Below are 25,639 nucleotides of genomic sequence, written 5' to 3'. Positions count from 1 at the left end.
TGCTGTGTATTCTTGTCTTTGGGTTGGAGAAAATGATCAAGCAAATAAAAAGTCAAATAAAAGTGGAGTTCAATAATAGAACTGGTGTTTTTAGTTTGGTGTGTAGTAGTGTTGTTTTCCTCATTGTATCATGCAGCAGAAAGTCACTGCTGCAATCGCTGTATTATCAGTATGACCTGATTCATATAAAAACTTAGCAGAAAGAGGAGCTTACTGATTTATTTGGAAACAGTCAAAAATAATCTGCAATGCCTTATATGTAACCCAGAAGGGCAATATTGTCCATTTTAGTTTTCAGAGGGGATGCCATCAATAATCATAGTTGTCTTTTTTTATATTGGCTTTGACATGTAAAAAAAAATGGTTTAGTTAAATAAAAAATAAACAATCTTGAGTTAAGATTTTAATTGGTAGCAAGTTGACATTTTAACTTTTCTCAGTGACTAATATTGTCTTTGTTACACCTTATTAGTGCACTTATATTTACAAACGAGTTCTAAAATTTTCTCTTTTTTAATTCAGTCATTTTTATTTTAAAATTCCCTCAGCACATCAACTTAGCCACCATCAGAAGTTAAACAATAGTGTCTTGAATGCTTTATTTACATGCAATATCTCCTATTTGCGATACTTTTTACCCCTTTATGTCTTGAATCTATTGCTTAAAAAAATTATTGTCAAATTTTAGTCTCCTTGGAAATGAAATTTTATGCAGGTTTCAGTAAATATAATTAAACTCCCACTCCGATCCTCTTTTGATCTACAGTATTGTAGAAGCTTTTCCATCTTTCAAATATGACTATGCTGCTTTTAGCCGCAATGTAAATAATAATAATAAATACATATTCTGAAATGCAATTTTAAGCTCAAATTTGCTTTTTCTTTATCAAGACAAAAGCGCACAAGTACATCTTAAACAAAATTGTTATCAGGGCAGGTCTATAAACTAATCTAGTATAATTTATCGTTTTTATTGCTGTGGACTCTAATAGCAATTTTGTTTCTTGTTTTGGTTAATTATTATTTTATTTTGAAAGCCCTGCTTCAAACTGCACATGTCAATAAAATACCCACATGAAAAGATTATTTTCACTGGTAAAGGCTAGAGAAAACCATTATCCCACATTAAAATGAACTTCAGCTCAGTTTGTTTATGGAGTCCGCCTACTCATGAATAATGTCCGCGCGACTGGCCCCGCCCATGTCCGCGCGCCTGACCCCGCCCATGTCATGTTTATTGAGCGGCGCTCGGCAGGCCTGTGCGCTGCTCCAGTCTCATCAGTCGGGACATGGCGTCTGAGCGCGGACGCGGGATGCTGTTTCATCTCTCCGTGGGAATTCGCCAGCCGCTCGCTGTGACGCCGCTCGTTTTCTGGACCTCTTAACCGGATTCCCACATGACGATGGAGGACGAGGACGGCAGCGCGGCGCTCTCCGCCCGCAACATCCAGCGGAAGGCGGGGGGTGTCGGAGGGAACGGGGTTTGCATCGACAGGCAGCCGGACACGGTGGTCCACCAGGCGGGGCTCAACCACACCGCAGGTCGCGGCAGCCGCAGCGGTCCCGGGGCTCATTCCGCGACCGGGATCCGAGTGCTAAAGGCAAGTCCGACCGAGCCGTGATGCTGCGGGGGAATCCAGCACCACAAAGTGCTGAAAATATGCCTTTTATGGCGCTGGAAGACGGAAACGGGGCAAAGTGCATGCGATGAAACGCATTATGTAACACAGTCTGTGTCAAGTGCGGTGATCTCCATTCATTGAGAGGTAAAATCACAGCATCCATAAGCAGGCAGATCTGTCATGCCGAGGCCTTCTACCGGACACTTTCCTAACATCCGAGGAGATGACAGAGTGCACATTACTCAGATATTACATCTGAAACAATCCCTCCTCCAGAACAACTGATCAACTGTCATTATCATCTTCAATTAGACGTCTTTTCTCCTCTTAATCACATTTTACTCACATCATTTGCATGTCTTATTGATGTGAAGTGTTTCATTATACAGCAAGACATGCCACACCTGGAAGGTCCAAGAAGATCAATGATTACCTTTTTGTCTTGCCATAATTTTTATGTCTTTGCCCCTGCAACAGGTGTGAGATTTAAACTAACCCCTCTGACACCCTTATGTGCCTCAACTGAAGAGTTCAAACAGAGGAGGGACTTTAAAAGTCAAATTAAATAAAAAAGTAATCTTTATTTTTCAGTTTTTTCTGCATATACTAAAATTAATTATAAATCAATGATCAGAATAGGAGCTAGTGAATTTAAAACATGCTTTGCTTCGTACGTCCAGCATTTTTACCTGCAGTGCAAACATAACTCCAAAGTGACAAAGTCCTTCAGGTTGTTTGTCTTTCACCAGTTTCCAGTCGCCATAACCTCTGGAGAGCCAATCAGATGATTGCTCTTCAAATATTCTACTTCATAAAACTGAAAGCTGGGCCTCCTTCTATTGCATGTGAGGATATGTGTTATAGCTCCATGTTGTGTCAATGCAATTAAAAAGAGACCTCCTGCAATGGATGTGAGGTCTTTAATGGAGCTCCTCACACTTTTACCCACTTCAACTTTTGTTGTTTTATGAAAACATGACTCAAAGGGTAGGTAGAGGTAGGTATGCCTAATTGAGAGGGACTAATTCTTGATTTATAAGTTCATGGTTGAATTTCTGATTCAACACAATTCAATTCAGTATCAGTTTATTTTTTCAAATGTGTATTCTGAACAGGAAAAAGCTAGAACTTTTACTTATAAAATAATCAATTTTCACATTAGAGACTAACAGAGAAGCTGAGTAAAGTCCCACTCTAACTGTATCTATGTTCTATTATAAAATTGTTCCCTTTGTTTTTAACTACGATGATGCTGTTTTAGCCTAAATCAAAGCCTGGTTCATTTTTAAGACATTTTCTGCAAAACTGCAGGAGTTCATTAGAAATTTGCCCCTGAGTTATGACTGTTGGGATAGAAGTAAGCCTTGACTCATTTCCCACCATGCCTTTGTTTACACTCTCTCCTGCTAGCTTACAGCCCATCACAACCCCAACCTAACTGTACTAATACATCAATAATGGTGAGCAATAACTATCCAGCTGCACAGATTTAAACCACATGGTAGCCAAGACAAGGAAAATGAAGACGTTAATGGATCTATTTGTCTGCTAGTAGATTCATCAGACACTAAACATGATTTTCATTGGAGTGGGTCTTTAAAAAAAAGAGCAAAAACCAACTTTAAAAGAAAATAAATAGATTTGGTAAATACACGTTGCATTTTGCGAATAAAGAAATTTGATTATTCTTTCTGATTTGATTTATTTGAATTGATTTTAAGCCAGTTCTATATGCTACCTCAAATCAATCTGTCTTTGAGGCTATTGTTTTAGCCTCTTACCATCTAATTTTTACTGCATAAATTTAAAGCTACCCTGACTAAAGTAAAGATTGATACTCTTCGAGTGTCCTTGAATGTGTTCCTAATTATTATTTTTTATATATAATTTATAAAAAATCTGTAATTGATTTTAGTGGTAAAGGCCAGAATCAAAGGACCTGAAAGGAATCATTTGCAAAAGTTTAACATGGTTGGACTTTACTTGTGGAGCTGCAGGTGAAAAAGCAAGTGCTGTTCCTCAGGCTTTCTACATGTTAGTTTATTTCATTGTGAGAAAGTTAATGTTTATCATGGGTGGAACCATTTTAACTGTCTCAGGTGACTTTTTTGCATGATTGTGCTCAAACCTGTGTAGAATAAAACCTGCAACATTAAAACTATTCAGATTTTATGTATCAGAGAAGAGAAGCTGATAATAATATATAAAATCTTTCGTAGTAACTCTCCAAAGAAAAGGACCCTAAAGTCGCATTTCTAATTATGCAGGACTGATTACACTGTCCGTGCTAAAAAGGACCGATTTCTGTGCCAGCAGCGTAACATGAAGCGGAACGGGAGCCGGAGCTGTGTGACCAGAAAAAGTCGGTTCGGGTCACGGGAGAGGGACTGGTTGAAGGGGGACACCCAGCGGGGCTGCGTGTGTCTTTACAGGGGCACTGCGGAGCCCCCACCACCTTCATCTGGCCCACAGGCTTCTTCCAACCCCCAGACGGACCTGCAGTTGGTGCTCTGCTCCACCAGTACCACCGTGGAGGAGCTGTGCGCTCAGAGGGATGGACAGGAGCTCTACATTCAGCTCCACGGAGATCTTGTCAGGTGAATATTATGTGATGAGATGAAAGAAAATAGTTTTTGGCAACAGCCAGAGTCCAGCTGTTGTTTGCAGACTGCAGCTTTCCTGAGTAAACAAACGGGTTCTGCAGCTCTGCTTCATTGGAATTGCTTAGCATACATTGCTCTGCACGTACAAGCATTCACCAGATTACAGATCAATTAAATAAAATAGCAAGAGCGCTTTCGGTTTTAATGGTCAAGTATTCTGCTAGTGAAATATGAGCTGACTGAGACACCAACAGATCGACAACACATTTGTGAACAAAGCTTTTAGAGAAGTTGTGATTTTAAATAAAGTTTGTCATCATTCAAGCTCATCCTCGATCCACTCAAATTGACAGTGAGCTCCATTCAGGCCGTGTGGGTCGGAATGAAAAACGATCGTTTGATTTTGTAGACCACTGATCCACAGCTCCTGTTGAAATAGAAGTAAAGAGAAAAGGAGGGCTCAGTTTGAGTTTAAATCTCCATAACGCAGGCTTTCATCTGTGGGAACTCTGCTGCCTCCTCAATTTACTGTGAATATGCCGAGCTTCAAGTGGAATCCTAAAGAAAGAAAATCATTTGTCAGGGAGAAAAAGGACAGTTGGTAAAGGATGTTGGCGGGTCATGTTTGCTCACTCTGCAGATGGCCGTGGTGGAAACACGACTGAAGACTGGTCATCAGTTCATACGCTGGCAGTCAGCAGAAGCATATGAAACATTATATGTTTGCTGATTGAAGACTGAAGGCACTGCAGCGTAAAGCAGAGCAGTAATGAAAGACTTTTGGAGAGCCGACCAGGTTTTTTAGCTTAATCTTTCAGTTGATCCTTGCAGCTCTGCAGGCGCATGGATTTAAGTTTGGCATATTAGCATCTTCAACTTCTGCTGTTTGAAAAGAACCATCATTATTTTAAACAAATTAAAAAGAAAAATGATTGAAAACCAAAAAAATATATTAAAGGAGGAATCAGCTTGTATTTTGTTACATGTTTAAGGGCTTTTAGCCTTTGTTTTTGCATTCTTTTAACCTCTGCTTAGCTCATTTATCATTGTGAGATGCATTACTTTGAGCATAAAAACCATGAAAAGCGACTTGACAGCAGTGAGGATGGATTTGTAAATATGGAGATAAAGAAAGAGATGCATGCTTTTTTTGGTAAGGGATTTCCATTTATAGGCTGTACTGATGTGCAGCTTACTGGAAGGTTTTGTTTTTGGCTTATGTTTTTAGTCTCTATTTTTTAAAGGCAGATTAATGGTGGCAATAGAGCTGATGGAAGACATCCATTCTTTCTATTCATCTAATTAGGAGCCTCTCCTCCTGCTCCTGGTTAGTATCCAGTGAAGGTGACACAGGGTGAGCAGAGCAGACCAGACTTCTTTTCCCAGCATCAGGCTCATCCTTAGGGATTCATTAAATGTTCTTTGGACACATGGGGCATGTCATTCTTCCAACTTTGTCTGGGTATGCCCAGAGTTTCCAATCCAGCATGTCATTTAAAGAGCCTGTCAGAGTGCTCTCAGAAAGATTTATGACAGTAAAAGTCATACATTTTGCTGTGATCTAAATTTAGGCCAGCCTATACCTTACTAGGTGCTTAATTGTTTTATATTTAAACTAGCTTAAAAGGCTCATCTACTGTGAGTCTTGACTGTCTCATATGTAAATTTGAGTTTGGTTCTTGCTTCTGGCTGCGTAGAGCAGCATTGATGACTCTCAGGTGTATCCATAGACTGTAAAAATTAATTTATTAATTAAAATTATTTTATATACAGTCTATGGGTGTATCTATGCTCAGTGTGGATGGGACTGTCACTCATTGACTGCTGTCTGGAAGCTGCAGAGGAATTTCTGTGAAGTGTAAAGGCCACAGCTGTCTAATGAGAAGTAAAATGATCCTCAGAGGGACGGAGATGCTTCTCTGAAGTGTTGTGGGGAGATTAGTTCATTTTTTTAAATCCTCTTTAACTCTTCTGAGAGATTTATGGTTCATGTTTTTCCTTATGAACAGATATATCTGTAAACAGTAAGATCAGCTGGCAGATCCACCCCCCCAGCATTCGTTTATTAATACTGGGATTTTTCATAGATGGAGCTGCAAACTGAAAATGCATTTCAAGCACTACATTTTCATGCTTAGTCACTCTCAGTTGTTGTTTGACATTGTAATTTGGCCTTCCTCAGTTTCAAAACAGAAACTGCAAAGCCATTAACAGGATTTCATGTGCAGAGTTGCCTATGTGATCACATGAACTGTGAGGGATAATGGATCACACTTGCTGGAGTCCTCGAACATTTTGACAGATGCAGCGAGAAACCGAAAAAAGAAATAGACTTAAAAGGTTTTGATGCCAGAATCAATGGTAAACCAAGACAGTGATTGCTTTGGTACATTTCAACTGTGCGAGACTGAAGTAAATCACATGACTGGATCAGATTTTTCTAAGAGTCTACATGTTCAAATGTGCAGAAAATAATAAAAAGTTCCCTTCAATGCTTTGTAATGTAACCCTGGCTGTCAATGACTGATGTCAAACATTTCCTGTAGGTTCTAAGCAAATTTACTCACATTGTAGCTGCTATTTTGGTCCATTCTTCCATTCAGATCTTCTCAAGAGCCAGGATGTTTTAGGGCTGTTGCTGGGTAACACAGATTTTCAACTTCCCCACAGATTCTCCAATGGATTAAGGTCCAAAGACTGGCTAGGCCACTCTAGAGTCTTGGAATCTTTTTTTGTTGCCTGGGTGATACGTTTGGGATCACTCTCCTAATAGAAGAGTCACACGTTTCATCCTTGAAATGTTTGGTTGAAAACAAGCATGACTGGAGATGATGGAAAGCTTTTGAAAAAAACAGAAGGATTGAAAGCAGATGTTTTTGGCAACATTTCAGATCCCATCAAGAAAAAAATCAGAAGAACTGGACAGAACAAAATCCATGTATGCAAGCTTTGCAGGATAGAGGTAGAATACAGAGGAAACACAGCAAACCTCCAAAGCCAACTACCGCAGCATCGTCCTAAGAGTTCTTTGAGTCTTTTGCACTTTTGATTGATCGCCCTAGCAGAGGAGAACAAAATGATTGTTTCTTCTTTGTTTTGCACTAATTCCTTGTTTTAAGCCTTTTATAATGTTATTGAAACATTGTTGTTGGTGCTTCTGTTTGACAAACCATGTTATTGTGTGTTACGCCCCACTTTGTCTAGGGGATCTGGGGCCTAACATAAAAGTAAATTAAATAAGTGTTTAACAAAAACACAACAAAAGTCTCCATAAAAAGTTAACAAATTTATTTACAAAGACCAAAACCACCAAAATAATAACTAAAAGTGAAGCAAAAGGCTTCAGGGTGAACCAAGGATAAAAAACAACAAACAAAACCCCAACTAACTCAACCCAGGGAGCTTACCTGCAAAAGAAACAGTAAAATAATGACAAACACTAACCTCCCTGGACTAACAAACAGGAGAAAACCTTTACTAAAGAAAATGGCAGTTCACCCCTACAGCTTTACCTAAACTAAAACCAACACTAAACACCAGAACACAGAGTGGGACCTAACACAAAACACCAAAGAAACTACAAAATGTGCACAAAGCAAAACAGGTGGAGAAGTTCACTGAGCTGCAGTGGAGACATGTTGCAGCCCAGCTCCCTTCTCGTGGTCTGGAGGTCCATGTGGTGCTTTTGAAGGCTCCCCTCCTTCAGGTTGAACCAATGGGGAGCCACGCCTCCAGCACCACACCTGAAAGAAATCAAAAGACAAACACACAAACAAAGATCCACAAAACACATAGATGTCCCACTCTGACAAAAATACAGAGAACAAACCCAAATACGGCCACAGCCGGAACATGTGTTAATATAATGTGATAATTTCACAAATACATGTTAAAGTGTGTGAAATGTATCAGGTTCTGGAGCATTTTATTGACAAATATAAATCTTAAAAAATGTGTATACGCAATTTAAAGATTACTGCAGTATTTTTCTCTAAATATAACATCTTAATGTGTGAAACTAAGGGCAGACATCAAAATGGAATCGAATCGTATAGAATGAATTGAAAGAATAAAAAATAACCGTGAATCGAATCGATCCAGGCAAGGGTGAAGCGAATTGAATTGAGAACGGAAATTATTGATGATACCCAGCTCTTCCATTCATCCTTTCTTACATAGATCAGTCATCCGCTTTGCAGAAAAGTAGTCCCAAATCATGATTATGCTACCCCATGGTTCACAGAGGAGCAGGTGTTCTTGGGATGTGACTCAGCATTCTTCTTCCTCCAAACATGGCGAGTGCTGTTCAAATCGAAGAGTTTTATCTCGGTTTCATCTGATCCCCTGACATACTCCCAGTCCTCCTCTGGATCATCCAGATGGTTTCTAGAGAACCATAGATGGGTCTGGACAGGTGCTCTACAGGTCTCTACAGGAACTCTACAGGTCATTGACTAGGTCCCCCAAATAGTTTTGGGCTGTTTCCTCATCATTCTTAAGATTATTTGTACCAGATAAATGAGACTTTGAAGGACAGAATCCTTGCTTGCTTGTTTGTATGTGATTAATATTTATTTTCTGCACCATTATATCAATTATTTCCTGGATTCTTTGTTTACATTCTGTCTCTCACAGCTGAATTGTGTCGATGCTGAACATTACAGACCTCTCTCATCTTTTAAGGAAGACAACTTGGAAAATTAGTGACTGACAAATGCACTTTTGGCCAACTATGCATGAATAAATCACTCATTTGTAACATATTTATTACTCTGCTGATGTAGGATTTACTTAGAATTAAAAATGATGGACAGTGATACAATCTAAAGCATCTGGACTTTCCACACGTAAAATCTTGAACCTCAGCAGTTTCTTTTCCAGGTTATGTCTCAGAACATCATGCTAATATTACCCTCATGCTTTTCTTTGTCTCTCAGGAGAATGGACTCTTCTGAACGACCACTCCAGATGGTTTATGACTACTTGACATCGATGGGGTACGCTGACCTGACGCGGGTGCAGCACGAAGCCGCTAACTCAGACCTCAGCTGTTTGATCCGTTTCTACAGTGGTAAGTAGTGACTCTGTAATCTCAAATTCCTTAAATTTCCACTCTCTGCTCCAGGAACAAAAAAAACCTGCTCAGGTTCTCCATGAGAAATCAATTTCATCTGTCAGATGAATAAAATTGCTTTGAATTTTTTGACTTTATCTTTGAAATGTTGAATTGTCTATACTTTTTACATTGCAATCATGCACCCATCATGGCCTTATACTAGGTCATCAACCGTCAGTCGTCCTGCTGTGTTATTTGCTGCATTGGCCCCTGGGTATGAGTGACTAATGAGCCCCTGTTAGAGGGAATAATGCAATAAAGCATGGGACAAATGTGTGTATCAGATCACTTTAGTGTGAGGAAGGACATGCATAGAAGTCCTTGTTTGAGTGTTACAGGATGAGGGGGACTCAAATTCAGGAGGCCTTACTTTTTTTCAAGAGAACGAAAAACTAAGAGTTTAATAGGCTTAAATGACTCAAAAACTAAACTAAAAACATGAACTAGTAGTGCGACTGAACTGGAACAAATGTGTGTGATTGAGGAGATCCTTGATAAAAGTAGTGAGGTGGAGTATTTTTTAAAAAAGCTATTGGGGTGGAGCAGGTGCCTTAAACATCTAGTGTTTCTAGTATTTTACTCATAATGGAGAACATATATAAAGAAAATAAAGATTAAACTGCTTTTCTGATTACTTACTGTCTCTTGAAGTGGTGTGTATCAATTTTCAATATCTTTTTGAAAATGGAAGCATCCACGAATCCTTTCAGTTGCAACGCATGTAAACGTGTAAAGAAAAACCTGCACACTTCACATTTTTATCATTCGTGTGATTCTTCTTAATCTTAAAAAAGTAACCTTTTTTGTAGGGCTGGGTTAATGAAATCAATTAATCGATTTGAATCAATTAAAGCTTAACAGATCAATAATCGATTTATAAAAATATAGATCGATTAAGCACATAAAGCCAAAGTCCGCTAGCTTGATGCTGAGGTTTAATGGGATTTCCCATAGGATGGCTAATGTTAACACTCGCCACCTAGTGGTCAAACTGAAACGCCCTCTAGGAGAGGCAGAACAATTTTTACAATGTTAATGATCTGAACCTTTGAACTCTTTTTGAGAATCCATGTAACACTATATGTTATTAACAATCTCATTATTTCATTAATGTATTTTACAGTATGTGAACTTCACCAGAATAATATGAACATATTCAAAACAAATGTTAAATTATTAATGTATTTCTAAACAAATGTGTCTAAATGTGGGAAGTGGTGTTTATCTTCCAATAATCTTTTGGAGCAAGAAGCAGCTTTGATTAATAATTGTGCACTTTTTTATTTGAAACTTCAACAAAGTCTCTGGAACATGAACTACTCTTTTAAATGATATAAAACAAGAGTAGCATAGAAATAGGCTTAAATTGTGTTTTTTCTCACTGAACTTTACCCAACTCGACCTGTGTTGATGCTGTCCCACCTTTTCTAATATGGAAAAACTCCCACGAGGTTTTTATTTCTTACCCTGTTGTTTTACTGCCCTTTTTCTCTCTTGAGCTGTCATGTCTCAAAGTCCAGAGCAACAGGTGATGTTGTAAACTTTGTCATCATGCTATATTTATACAGGAAGCTCATCTGACACAAACACACCCTTCTGCTGCTGTGGTGCACGGATGAAATTAAAATAAACACAAAATGTGGGAGTGAAGATTTCAAGAGAGAGGCCTTAATAAAGACGCTCCTAATGTAAACAGTGACAGAGATCGGAGTTGCAGTGGTCCCGTGCAGCTGCGGCGCAGATGAAGCTGGCGGGAGGCCCTGCTCCTTGTCCTCCTGCCTGTGGGATCTTTTTCATCTTTGAGCTCAGAATCCTGAAGCTGCTGCGATTTCATCCATCGTCTGACAGACTGGAACATACATGTTTAAAAACAGCTGGAAGCCATCAAAAAATTATTATTTTGAGTAATTAAAGCTAAAATAAAATTTCCTTTAAACCTTTAAAAAATAGGTGATAAATAAATGCCTGAATCTCAAAGTTAAATTGATGTTGCTCTCACATAAAAGTGATCATCTGCTTCATTATTTGAATACTGAGTAGAGGAGGGAGCTGCTTTTAAGACACAAACAGTGTGAAACAGTCAGGAATATTCTGCTCCGATCCAGGCTCCTATAGAAGTGCCCTGAGCAGCAGAGCTCTGCAGAGAGACAGCCGGCTCTCTGTCATTTACTGACAGCTCCCTGTAATGGGATGTTTCTGTGAAGGAGTTCGGTTTCCTCTCGTGTTTCAACCTTGCACAGTTTTTCACATAGGATGCTACAATCCAAACTGCTTCATTTCTAGAAGTTTTCAATCAATCTGTGCTTTTTTGAATGATCTTCCTAAATATTTATTTTTGACTTAAAATAAAAATTAAAAAAACACACTTTTTTTAATTGTTAACTCTGCTTTGAACTTAAATTTGCAGTCAAAAACAGTCCAGTCCTCTGGTTTGTAGCTGAACCTCCAGTGCATGCTAATGCAGTCTATGCAGTCTTGGGTGAGACAGAAGCCATGGTGTTCACTGCTCCAAAACTGTACTGAAACAACCCAATATGTGACAAAAATACACACCAACAAAAATAAACTACTTCACAAATGGTTTAAATTGGAACCATATCTGCCCCTAAACTTCTAAAAAATAATTTAAATACTTTAGACTCATATGTTTGTTTTTTTTACGAATCTATTAGAAGCTTTCATAAATCAGTGTTACAACACTTTCGGTTTATTCCACAGAGACTTTTGTTAAAGTCAAAAGACGAGCAGGAGGATCAGTGGTGGGAGCTTGAATCATGCATGACATTTATTCAAGCTTTTGCAAATGCAAACAACACCTTTCTGATCAATGTATGATTGCAGCAGTCACATTTATGCAAAAGTGTTCAGGTATCAAATTGCAGATTCATATTTTTGATCACTTAGGGTTTCCAAAGCGATGTGCTTCTTGAGTTTGATTTTTGTGGACAGATTGTGTTTTAGATTTATTTTTTCTTTCCATCCTTTTGTAGCTGACTTTTCTCATCAGTTTTCCACATTTATTACATCTTTCGGTCTGTTGTTTTTTATGTTTCTGAGATAGTGGAGCAGCAGAGTTTGTTTTTCTGGTGTCATGTGAAGTGAGAAGCTCGTATTTTTACAGAGAATTTAGAAGAAGGGCACAAACTCACTTCAGATTAGGGTGGTGGAGATAAGAAGTCACACGTTCCATCCGTCACTTGTCACTCTGCCGTAAAGATGTTTCACACAGACGTCTGCTCAGCTCAGGGCCTTCAGTGGCCCCACTTCTTTAGAAAACTGTTTTGCCCAACACGCTGCTGTGTTGATAACCAAACCCAGACTGAGCCACCGGGAATGCTCAGCACTTCTTTTCTGTTTGCAGGATGGGATGATTCGGGTGCTTTGCAGAACAGTAGGAGGTTGTAGAGGGCAGTGTGCAGATTTACTTTCTCTGTGTGGACTTTGACATTGTGAACAGAAAGTTTCCCTAGCAACTAATAGCCTCACAGGCCTCGGGGTGTGTTTACATTGGAATATGGCTGCTAAAGGCTCGGACTTCGTTTTGAAAAAAATCGACTTTTAGCAAGTGATTGTGCAAGTGTTTTTTGAATGTTTACAGTTATAAGGCAATGTTTAAGAAAAAAAAACAACTTATTTTTTATTCATTTAAAACTGTATTTGTTATTAAATAAAATTACATTTAGTTTTTACAGAGTCAGATATTATCTGGTGTGCACAAGAAACACCCAGTATTTTTTTTTTATTATTATTATTATTTACTAAGTATTATAGCATTTAATAAAAAGCAAATAAAAAAAAAACTATGATTCATTCATTAAAAACTGTATTTGTAATTAAATCAAAATACATTTAGTTTTTGGAAGGTTTTTGGGAAAAAAACTTTACAAACAAACTTGGAGTGTCTCCGTGAGCTAAAAGTAGATTTGAAAATTCACAAAGCATGGGCAGCAACATTTGATTTAACATTAACCTGCCAAGGGACTCCATGGAAATTAGCCTGGTATATTTATATTTTTTTATGTTCATCATGCATTGTCTCTTTCTTGAAAACAATACAATATATACATATAAATTGCTTCTAGGATGATGAGAATCGACGCAATAAAACACAAATAAAGAAACATTAATATAAAAATGGAAAACATTTCTGGTTTAAATAAAATCATAAAGCACTACATCGTAACTTCTGTTCATTTCCAGTTCTTTTTCAGTAGTTCAAAAGGTATTATTCTGAATATTTTCTTGAACTTTTTAAATGAATGTTGTCTGCAAAAAGAGTTTTTGTTATGGATGAGGCTCAGGGGTCTTAGCAGAAAATTACTAGTATGAAAGATTTACTCATTAATTTATTTTTTAAGTTGTTTGATTCGATTTTCGTACGGATAGGCTTTTAATTTTTTTATATAAAGTACCACTTTAAGTGTCATCAGTACATGCATGCAGCCTTGATTTGGTCAGTGGTCTTCATTAAACATCTGTATAATGATGACTATCCAGGATTTGTTTCATCTAAAACAACGAACAAGAAAAAACAGATTTTTCCAAGTTTTTATTTTTTATTTTTTTGTCTTGATAAGGGCACACAAATTTAGTAGGTGCTATTGATCTGCTAGCCAGTCGATTGACCTCATCAGATTCTGCGGCAAAGACAAACACGCGAATGCTTTTGCTTCATTTGGACACCTCCGCCGAGAGAAAGAGGAGGTGGACTGAAAGGATGAGCTCGGCAGAAAGTGGGAGTAGCGAGTGTGCAGGATGCCAGTAAGAGCCTCTGAGTGGGAGGAAGTATAACTGGGTTTTAAGGAACCGTACCAGCAGAGAAAGGGAGGTGGAGACCCGGCCTCCTCAACTTGTTTGACCTGCCATTTACCTGAGTGTGCTTGGCAGAGACAGGAGCTCTGCTGTTTGATGTGCCTCTGCTGCAGCGCTCTCAGCTGCCCACTGTGCACGCTGGGATAATTGGATTGAGCAAAGGGAAGTTTTGGGACAAACATGAGTCATCCATCAGTACCACTGTTAGGTCAGAAAAACTGAAAGTGAAGTGAAGATTTTCTTGTTTTTTTTTCTGTTAAATCAGTCCGATTAGGAAAAAAAAAATAACATTGAGCAAAAGAGGCAGTTTTCATGATTCGATTTTATTACTTTCATTGTCTGAAACCAAGTTTTAGCTTATTTTTGCTTGAATTAGACCTGTTGATTCTTCAATTTGGGAGGTGGGTTCTCATTTCTGATGCCTGTGGACCTGCTCTCATCAGTGTGTGAACCTTCTTCCAGAACGTCCAGTGAATGCAGACCAGCAGGAGCGAACCTTGTTGAAGGGCGTGTTCAGCGTCAGGAAAGGGAAAACACAGCTGCATAAGTGGGCAGAGCGGCAGGTTATCCTCTGTGGCACCTGTTTGATCGTGGCGTCTGTGAAAGACAGTCTGACTGGGAAGATGCACATCCTGCCTCTGGTGGGAGGAAAGGTGAGACTTCTCGCTACAACTCTTAAACAAATCACTACAATTCTACTTTATTATTACAAGAGAATACATCTTACCTTAAATCAAACATCTTAAAATCTTTTCCACACTCTGAACTGTTGACCCTAGATACTTAAAATCCTCCACCTTATGTATTCCTGATTTATAATATTCATCTTATTGGTTTATTTTTCACGATTTTCCTTTTAAACAATTTTTTTCTTTATGAAAAGCACATTTTTTTAAAGATATTGATATAAACAAACGCAAAGTGTAACATTTCAAGTATAATAATTAATAGATTTGTTGAACCAATGACTAAATGTTGATTTGGTATTTATTTGTAGCTTTTTTTTGTTGTTGTTAAAATCCAATCCTAATATAAAATATTTGCTATAATTATTCAACTCTTGAAGAAAATGTAACTTTTAGGAAATTTACAGATTTTTCTTCCATGTTTTTTTATTTTTTTATTTTTTTTTTCATTTTATTGAACTTAGTCAGGTCTATTTCTTGAAACCACCTGAGTCACTGTTGGATAAGTTCAGAAAACCGATTTGAAGTGTGTAAGTGTAATGCTGAGTCATTAAAAGACAAGCCAGACTCTCATTTGAACGTAGAGACCGTCTGTTTGGCTCACAGTTCAAACATTATTATTGCTTCAAATGCAAGGCTCCTACCACAATACAGAATGTATGCTTTCCCTAAACAAACAGGATAAATCTCCCTGCTTTTGTGTTGTTGCTTCCAGGTTGAGGAGGTGAAGCGGAGGCAGCACTGTCTGATGTTCAGCTCAGCCGGCTCACAGGCCCAGACTTACTTTGTCAACTTCGACTCGCTTACAGAGTACCAGCGATGGCATCGGCAGGCATCAAAAGTAAGCAAGAGACGAGGAGTGTGTCACAGTGTGTGTGTGTGTGTGTTACGCAATACATCTGCCATGTTTTCTTTGGGCAGCTCGCTTGCTTCCAGCTGGCCCTGCTGGGCATGTGTGTGTGTGCTTCAGTGGTTTGATTCCGGTGGCTGCCTGTCTCTGTGAATGCATCGGATCAGCCCCGCGGAGGCATTCTCTCCACAGTGATGGATGTTAACTCGACAGATTCTGTATGCTGATAGTGCTCTTCCTTCTCTTGGTGGACTTTTAGAAAGTCCCTCAAAAGGGGAGCCTGTTTACCATCAACAAACGCCTGTGAGTCAGAGATTCTTGGCAGTTTCTCCCAGCTAGACTCAAACACACAAGGCTTCCGTTTCTAAATATACCTGCTCATTTTTGAAACCTTATTTATCTATTCATGTCTCCTTGGGGTTCTTGTGAATTCATCCAGATAGTTCAAAACATAATGTGATTAGGACAAAAAAAGAAAGCCAAGGATCAAGTTTAAAAATGAATAGATTTGTGAGCTGTGTATTAAGGCAACACTTTTGTCTATATGGAGGGATACATGTTAAAATTTTAGGGATTTGCTTTATATTTTTAACCTAAAGCCCTTTAGAAAGAAGTTTTGCTCTCCACAGACCTTCAATGTATTTACAGTACAGTAGATAAACCCCTTTATGGCTATTGCAAATATGCATCACACCACTTCTGCTCCAAATTTACCACAGTCAGGGGCAGACTTAGCGTTAGGCAAAGGTAGGCGATTGCCTGGGGCCCCAACACCTTCCCCCCTTTCTACCGCCCACTTTTATCTAAGTCTGTCACAAAAAACCCAAATCACTAAAATGCCATAAGACTGCTTATATGAAAGTGTTTTGTCCAACAGCCCTTATGAAGCAATGGAAAATTCCAGCAACAGTATAGGAACAAGCTAAGAAAGACTTTTCAAAGAGAAAAAAAATAAATAAAATAAGAGCAAGTGTTGCAATGTGAAAAAAGAGAAAAGCAAGGAATATGTCAAATTGTTGTGAAGACAAAATTGTAAAATTGTGGGAAAAAGGTCAAACTTTCTTGAGAATAAAATCATGAGAAAAAAAATCACAATTGTTTCATTAAATTAGAACTTTATTTTGAAAAGTTTTCCATGTAAAATGACTACTCTTTAAGTCATAAATGTATGATTTTGATGTTGTAAAATGCAGTTTTTTCCTCATATATTTATAAATTTGTTTTTCTTACTTGGTGGCCCTATTACTTCATCATAACAAAACAAACATAAAAGGAGAGAAAAGGCAAAGGTGGAGGGGGCAGAACATGAAAATTTTGATAAATTTTCTTTTGAATTGACACCACTCCATAGTCGACTGTTTTTTGTTTATTTTGCGTTCTTCAGTAAAACCTGACTAAATAATTAATATAATATAATAACTAATATAAACACATGTTGTTGTTGTTCGCATGGGGCCCCAAACTAAGTCCACCACTGACCACAGTTTAGCATCCATATGAAAGCAAAAACACAAGTGAATATTTTTCTGGAAATAAATTCAGGCATCAGGGGGTTAATAGATTATATGATGTAATGTATCACCTAAAAAAAACAATTGTCAAAATAAGTGAAATATGTCATTTTAAATTAATGTGGGTCAAATTATATTTGAATATATTTTAATACAGAAGATCTCTAGACACTTGCACAAAAAGTATACATATATATTTATATTTTAAAAGTGTAATTGGTAGAGTTTTGAATATAAATGTCATTTTTTATTTGTAAATTAAAATTTGTCAAAGGATTACATTGTCAGGTTTATGGCTTTCAGAGTTTTTTTTTCCTTCAAATATGTAATTCTTACAAACCAATCAAAAACAACAATTCATCGTTATAACTATGTACTGTTCATACCTCCTGTTGTGTGTGTGTATACAGGTAGTGTCTCAGACAGTAAGTGTGGTGGACCTGTCTTGCTACAGCCTGGAAACAGTGCCTGAATACCTGTTTTACTGTCAAGACATCACCCACCTTAACCTGCGGCACAACTTCATGAACCTGCAGGGGCCTGGAGGCCTTCTCAACCTCCCCAGGTGTCCCAGTCCATACACTGTCAAACTTTGGGATTTTTTTATAACATGGCAGCATTTAATTGCAATAACTTGGGCTTATGCGCCAAATGTACTTATTAACTGACATCCTTAACGTCCCACTACAGTCATCTTTTGATCTATTTTAATGGCGTTTTGGTTATTATTATGGCATTTTTAGGCAAAATTAAAAATCATGTCGTTTTCTAATACATAGTTTCTGCAGAGCAGCAGGATTTAATTAGAAATAAATAATTTCTTATCTTAGTACTCTGACTGTAGGCACTGAGTAAGCCCACTCCCACTTCCCGTCACCCATCTGTTTACACTAACTAGCTGATTCACAACATTTGAAAAAAAAAGAAAATTTCAGGAATTCAATTTTAATCCTAGTTTTCTTTATATATGTTCTCCATGATTAGAAAAAATATTAATTAAACATGTTAAAACACCCAAAACATGATTTTCATCAGAGAGGGTCCTTATAGTTTTTACAGGAAAGAACAAAATAAAACTTTGCAGCTTTCAATTCATTTAATATATTAATGCAACATTTTGTGTATAACACAACCTTTTTTTGGTATACAGTAAAATATAAAATTGTTCATGCAGAATTTATTTTTTGTAATTCTCAGCATGTGAACACTTTATAATGCTGCCCTTTTCTTTGCCACACACATATGTTATAAATCTACGTTTTTTTTATTTGTAGGATCTTATCAGTTTTCCAAACATATAACTCTTTTTATGATGTTTTTTTTCTAAGCACACAGCTGAGGACTGATATTACATATATGAAAACGGCTCATTTTTATCTGTGATTGAGCTTTAAAATATATTTCCACTAAACCTCCAATGAATCATCTTGAAGCCATTTGGTTTCTCTAGCTAGCATGTCTTCATTATCATTGGTGAGCTGCTTGTTTGTCCATTAAATCATTCTTGACGTGCTAACAGGTTGTTTTCTGCTATGTAGTGTTAAGAGAGCTCATCCTCATTAGTGCCTTTCAATAAAGACACATTTCTGTGGTTTATTGTACCGACACTAATGGTCTAACCAATAAATTATAACACATTTCTGTAGCCTTTTATCTTTTTACCACATCGAGTTTTTATAATATACCAGCAGATAAAATGATCACAGTAAAATTCATAGTGTGAGATGTAATTTCCACAAGGTGTATCCTGAGTTTCCAAAAATTGCTTTTGCTGATAATGCACTACATTCCTGGAAGCTTGTGCTGCCCCTACGAGAACATGCAGTCTTTAAGGAAGCAGAGGGAACGTATCAGTTAAACAGCAGATAAATGAAATGTGTCTGATAATTTAAGCACTTTGTGCTACCCACTGCACTTTTATTGTTTTTCAGTAGCTTTCTTTTCCCAATCAGAGCCTTGTCTGCTTCTAACTCTGCCTTTTTGCTAGATTTTATGACTTATACTATTATATCTGTGCCTTTTTTTTAATGAAAGTATCATTTTTAGGTGTTTCACAGATGGGTACTGCATTGTATTGATGTCTATAACGTGTTGATGATTTGTCTCTGCTGAACTGAACACAACCTCCAAAAGCAGTAAGGCAGGCGCTTTAGCGTCATCAAACAAGTCGTTTATTTCTTTTTTTTGTTTGTTTCTAGGTTTTCCCAGCTGAAAAGCCTAAACTTGTCTCATAACCGTCTGGGTGTTTTCCCTGATTGTGTGTGCGAAATCCTCACCTTAACTGAACTCAACCTGTCCTGTAACAAAATCCACGCCATCCCGGAGCAGATCAGCAACCTTCAGAGGTTTGACACACACATACAGAACCCACCATTCATAAAATCTCAATTATACATAAAAAGTTTGAAGTCAGAAAACAATTTTTAAAAGTGCTCTCAGAGGCCTTTTAATTATGATTATATGTCATTTTTAGCAAAAAGAAAAAGAAAAAAAACGTGTCATTTTCTGGGGCATAGTATCTACAGAGCGACAGTACTTCAGTGGAAATTAACTTCTGATTTGTGGGCGGGACCGTTGGTGCTAAGCAACCCCGCCCCCACTTCCCCGTAGTAGTGGAGCAAGCAGCTTGTGGCCTGCCCTGAATATTTTCTACGTCACAATAAGCTCTTTTTCAAACATCCGGTTTCCATTTGCTCCTGATTCATAATGATTTGAATGAAGAATTACTCAAATGCACTTTTGAACAAAATTTTCTTTAAATTATCATCAGAAAAATGCTACAAGAACATGTTAAAACACCAAATAAACCATTTTAATCTGAGTGAGTCTTCAAAATAGAACTGCTGTACAATTACAACCCCAAGTGCAAGGATTAAATATAACAATACAACAAAATAGAAATATTTTTTTCTGTAAAGCAACAATGATGGTCCATTAAATAAGTCAAAGATTTAAGTTATTTTAGATTTTTTGAATTTCCTTTCTAATCGACTATGGTTGTGATTTGAATTTTCATGCCAGAACATGCATAATTCATAAAAGTGAAATCAGAAGAACATGTTAAATCTTAAATTCTCACTACTGCCAGCTTACACAAGACATATTATGATCTCCCTGAGATAAAAGATTTTGCTCTTTTCATTCTGCAGCCTGCAGACATTATCTTTGGATGGAAACCATCTCGACTCTTTGCCTGAAGAACTGGGTGACCTGTCTCAACTCAACAGCCTGGGGCTCTCCTTCAATGATTTCTCTCACATTCCAGCTGTGCTTGAGAGATTAAGTACAGTGGACAAGCTGGCTATGGCCGGGAACAGAGTGGAGAGTCTGGATTTATGTACACTGATTAGAATGAGCCATCTAAGAAACGTCGACCTCCGGGAAGTAATGTTCTCATTTCTCTCTCTCTTTTTTTACCCTTCTCTTCCACCCAGCCTTGGAGTTGCATGACTAAAAATTATAGTATTAAATAAGTAAGCAAAGCTTGTAAATGAATCATGATGAGTTTTTAAAAGTCATATTTATATGGTAGATCTGCCCCATTTCTCAAGAGCCTAAAAAATAATACATTTTTTAATTCCAGAAGTCAGATTTGTCAGCTGCTTTTTGCAGAATTACATGATCTAGCATCTACATTCACACCTGGGATCTACCTGACTACCGTCATGCATGTTTCTTTGCATCTGGGGAGCAGCTGTGTTAGACGCACAGATGTCCTGTTCTTTTACTTTTTTAATTCTCCTGATGATCAAATCAGGAACCGCTGCCACTTGCAGCTGCATTCTAAGTTTTATTGGAGATAGGTTGTCTATAAAAAGCTCTGAGATAACTGATAAAATAAAAGTCTTACTACATCACAAGAATATTTGTTACCTTTTTGACTTTCTCTATTTAAGAATTCCGACCTCATTCTAACATTTATCACTCCATTCCCCACTTTTAAAATACAGGTTGAACAGTCTTAGGTGGGTTAAAAGCGAAGCTCTTACGGGGATGAGTCAGGTGACCCAGTTGGACCTACGGGATAACCTCCTGGACTCAGCAGACCTGAGCTCCATGTGCAACCTGGAAACTCTGCACTGCCAAAGGAACCAGCTGGGAACGCTCACGCTCAGCGGCTTCACACTGCGCACGCTTCACGCCAGCAGCAACCGTGAGTCCAACAGAGCATCACTCAGCTGCTGTGATTGCCTTAGTGAGCATTTGTCTGATGGTTATGCTTCACATGGAGCCGTCTTTAAAACGTGTGTAGAGGAAGTCCAGGTGTCTCGTTGATGTTCTCCACTGTTCCACAGGCCTTACAACAGTCAACCTTTATCCAGTCCCTAATCAGCTGACACACATGGACCTCTCACAGTGAGTTCTGGATCGCAACATGAACAGCCAATTGTTTTTATTATGTTTAGCTGAATCTTTCAGATCTTTAAAGCACTTTGGACCAGGTTTTCACTTCATTCTGGTATATAAAATAAAAGTTAACTGAAAATAAATGAAAAACAAAAATTTGTGCGGGTTTTGAACCAACAGACATGCAACAGAGAAAGTGTTCGGTTTTATAGGTGACGAAAGTCCGTGCAACACCTTCAAAGGAATCTTGATCAGCTCTTGTTTGCCTGGGTTTGCAGTGATGAGAGGCCAGACTGGCTGTCCTTTGATCATTATTTTCTATTCATGCCAAGATTCTTGCAGGAGTTTTAAAATACACAAATACAAATACATCACTTTACTTTGATTTATTATATTTATTGCTTATTACAATCTGTTAGATCAAGGAAAATTGCATTTTAAAGGAAAGTATTAGTGAATACAAATGCACAGATAAGTGTTAGACTCATGCAGTTTCAGAATTATAGTGTCCTTGTCATCCTTGAAATAAGATCAGAGTTTCACTTCAAAGGTTTGAAACTCAGGAGTTGAAATAACTATCAGTGTTAACGGAAACATTTTAGGCTTTTTTTATAGGATGATGTAATTTCTTGTTTTTTTGATGAAACAACTTGGATATTTTGCAGTCAGAATAAATTCAGCAAAAGTTTGCGAGCTCTGAGCTTTTTCACAGATCTGTTCACAGGTTTTACTGGATGAAGTGAGCTCCTAATCCACTGTGCCTTAGATCAGTTCTGATTTGGGATTAGCACCTTTGCATTCTATATAGCTGTAACTTCAAGTAACTGTTACCCCACTAAGACAATTCCCTTTCAGTTAAGCTCACACCACCATACATAGAAGCACCGTATGACAGAATCCACTTTATCCATTATCGTCCATCTTCATAAGTAAATCTTTAAGTTTTGGATAACATTCTGCCAGTATTGGATAAGGTTTATCCACGATTACAGAGTTTATTGAATTCCTAGCTTTACTATTATTTTTAGAACCTCTATTTCAGTTTTATTCACTTACATGTTGGCCTTTGTAAATCAGAGTTACAAATAAAAACTTTACTCTCAGTTCACTTGGATCATCCAAACTCCTTTTTGGCACAAATGCTCTGTCTAATTAATCTAACTTTATGTGACTTAAGTAAAACAAATAAAGACCATGGATTAAATGTGCATGCAGTTAGGCTGTTGTCACTTACAGATTAATGTTTCCATCAGTGATTTATTATGTACAAAAACGTAAAAAAAATGACAAGTAGACATGACAACATGTGCTAATCAAAACAGGAATAAGAGGAAACTGTCTGTTATTTTTAGGAACCATTAACACATTTGAATGTATTATAAATAACAAATATACTAATGATATATTATTTCCTATAAAAACCCATATACAATATTTTTGTCTGGGCAGTTTAAAAATGATAGTATCTTTTTAATGTGTTTTATTCCTTTTTACTCAGTTTGATTCTGTATTTTCTGTGTAACCGTGCATGTTGAGACAGGAACCTCTTGGAGTATCTTCCAGACTGGATATGTGACTGCAGAAAAATTGAGGTGCTGGATATAACTCACAATCTGCTGTCTGAACTTCCTTCCAGGTGAGGGGGCTCTGTCTTTGTCTTTCATTTGTAGGTCTTTTATGTTACATCACTGAAGCTTTAAGGTCTAATGAAGACTGCAGTTGCTCAACATCTGCTTATAAACAGTAGAAAGTTAGGAACTATGCATAGACTGTAGAGAAATGTGACATCACCTGTAGAAAACACTTTACCTTTGGCTAAATGAAGCCAAGTAAGTCGCCATTTTTCTGTGATACGGGCTCCACTATTTGGAGCCAGTCGACAATGATTGGTCTGAGTCATGTTTCTATGGCAACTATTGTCACCAATGCCGAGTAAGCTTGTTCAAATCCCCCCTCTTTCCACTGAAAGCAACTCAGGAGAATCTGTCAATCAAAGAAATAAATATAATGAAAAAAATAGAAGATATTTAAAAAAATGTCAGAGAAAGAATGGCTATTCTGGCAAACATAATGACTGAGTTATAGTTGGGGAAGGATCACGCTGTCCTGTGATATACAGTCTGTGGTACTACGCTATACCTGGATTTTCTCACATGAATTCAATTCATATAAATGAAATAGCTGCTACAGCTCCTTTGTGGAAGACATCATGTTTGTTTATTTTTTTATAATGAAATGTTGACATTGATTTTTTTTTACTTAGTTTAAGGTTAGATAAAAAAATATTTTGTCCTTTTGTGTTAATTAAATATGTGAAACTGATATGTACTTTTTTTGTTTGAGTAATTTATGTTTTACATAGTAAAATGTCCACAATTTCGCAGTGTAGAAGCACAGATTGCTATAATGCTGTTCATTACCCAGTGATATGGGTCAGAATTTGGACTTTTGTTTATTATATTGATATTTTATTGTGTTTATATTCCCTTTAATGTCAATGTCACTTTTGATTTTAAAGATGCTTTTCATCCACGTTCAACCATTTGTCAAAATTAGTGACCAATAGGGAACAGTGTAGTCGTGTGATCAAACAGCAGATTCACAGATGGTCGGTCTGCATGTGCCAAAGACTTTCTCTCTGTCCTTTAGTGCAGAAGTCAGCTTTGTATCCTCCTAACCTTGCTTTGTCTTTTACTCTTGTGGCCTAAAACAGATTGTTTAACAGCTTGAGCTTGAGGAGGCTGCTAACAGGCAACAATCGTTTGCAGAGACTGCCTGACCTACTTGACCATGTTCCTTTGGAAGTGCTAGACCTCCAGCATAACAAGCTAAAAGAGCTTCCTGAGAGTCTTTTCTGCAAGGCCTTAAAGTGAGTTTCCTTCATTTATGAAGTTATTTGAAGCCTTCATGTGCTGAATTGTTTTTTCTTTGCTTCAAAATCCTTGCTCCTCTGATTTTTCTCTAACTCTGTCTGTCGTAAGGTGGAAACTGGATGGCAACATTGCGGTCGTGATCTATAGAGCATACCAGCCCATAACTTTACATAATATCCTCACTTATTTCCTGTGTGGTGAATCATTCATCACCCATTAGCTGCTTGAAGGATCTATTGCACTTTACTGTCTCTAATGCAGAGATCTAACATCAGGGACTTCCCTGTTGAAATGGATTAGCTGACCTGTTTTGTAGAGGCTGTATGACAGAAAGGACAGCCGTTCTGTTTGATTTAAAAAAAGTGTACTGACAGACACTAAACTGATGAAAAGTACTTTTAAAGTATTTATAATCAATGTATGAGGCACAAAGACCTCTGGGCCTTAAGATGTTAACAGTCCCTGTGGTGTTTACTGAGTGTCAGTGAAAACAGAATAGATGACATCAACTTTTTAGAAATTACAAATGTTCAATCCAATGAGTTGACTTCCTTTTTTCTTCTCTTCTATTGTTTGCTTTTAAATCAATCAATACCCAACCATTAAAGCAAATATAGACTTTCTGTTAAAGGGTCTATATCATGCATCTTTTTTTTTATATTTTAATTGTATTATAATGTTATTTCCTCGTGAAAAACAGCCCTAAAGTGGTATTTTGCTCTATCCACACATTTCTGAGTATTCCTCTAAAACCCTGCAGTTGGAAAAAAGCTCACAGAAATAACTCATATTTAATAAATAAAAAAATTGTTCTTTAGTGTGCCAAAAGTAATATATAATTATATATATGGGTATGGTTTACTCTGAAAGGCTAAAGAATAGCATGATGAGTTTATTTTATCAGCAAATTAAAAAAAAAAAAAAACACTTTTAAAAACATCTGATATGAGTTTTTCTTGTAAGATTTGCCAGATTTTTCTACATTAGTTTGAATATGTTGAGCCTAAAAATAGTTCCAATTAGACTACTTACTTGAATAGTTAGTAAACATTTGAGGTTAATTAAAATAATGAATTATCAAAAGACACATCGTCATTATATTAGCAATGTATTTTATGTTTTTAATGAAAATCAATCTGTCTCAGTTATATTTGACAACACATTTAAAAATGTTTTTTTCCCAGCATTTTATTCAATCTTCTTAACTGCATTACTAAGG

The 25,639-nt window shown here is 37.3% G+C and overlaps 1 protein-coding gene across 3 annotated transcripts in view; it reads left to right on the top strand.

Annotated features, from left to right (window-relative positions):
* Positions 1-1,210: 1,210 nt before the first annotated feature.
* Positions 1,211-25,639, top strand: part of phlpp2 (PH domain and leucine rich repeat protein phosphatase 2) — a 33,233-nt gene continuing 8,804 nt past the window's right edge. For 2 of the 3 annotated variants that reach the window (XM_024295523.2, XM_036210335.1), the window contains exons 1-12: positions 1,211-1,601; positions 3,936-4,219; positions 9,163-9,296; positions 14,616-14,806; positions 15,555-15,680; positions 17,611-17,765; positions 19,399-19,545; positions 20,350-20,580; positions 21,151-21,353; positions 21,496-21,556; positions 23,088-23,183; positions 24,261-24,416. In XM_024295523.2, coding sequence (XP_024151291.1) covers positions 1,398-1,601; positions 3,936-4,219; positions 9,163-9,296; positions 14,616-14,806; positions 15,555-15,680; positions 17,611-17,765; positions 19,399-19,545; positions 20,350-20,580; positions 21,151-21,353; positions 21,496-21,556; positions 23,088-23,183; positions 24,261-24,416 — 1,988 coding nt within the window. In that variant the 5' untranslated portion in view covers positions 1,211-1,397. The remainder of the gene's footprint in view (positions 1,602-3,935; positions 4,220-9,162; positions 9,297-14,615; positions 14,807-15,554; positions 15,681-17,610; positions 17,766-19,398; positions 19,546-20,349; positions 20,581-21,150; positions 21,354-21,495; positions 21,557-23,087; positions 23,184-24,260; positions 24,417-25,639) is intronic. The other variant, XM_024295524.2, reaches the window with a different exon arrangement.

Source organism: Oryzias melastigma, linkage group LG3 (genome assembly GCF_002922805.2).
Source record: "Oryzias melastigma strain HK-1 linkage group LG3, ASM292280v2, whole genome shotgun sequence".
Taxonomy (NCBI): Eukaryota; Metazoa; Chordata; class Actinopteri; order Beloniformes; family Adrianichthyidae; genus Oryzias; species Oryzias melastigma.
Note: the sequence above shows the minus strand (reverse complement) of the source record. Positions and strands in the feature narration are given on the sequence as shown.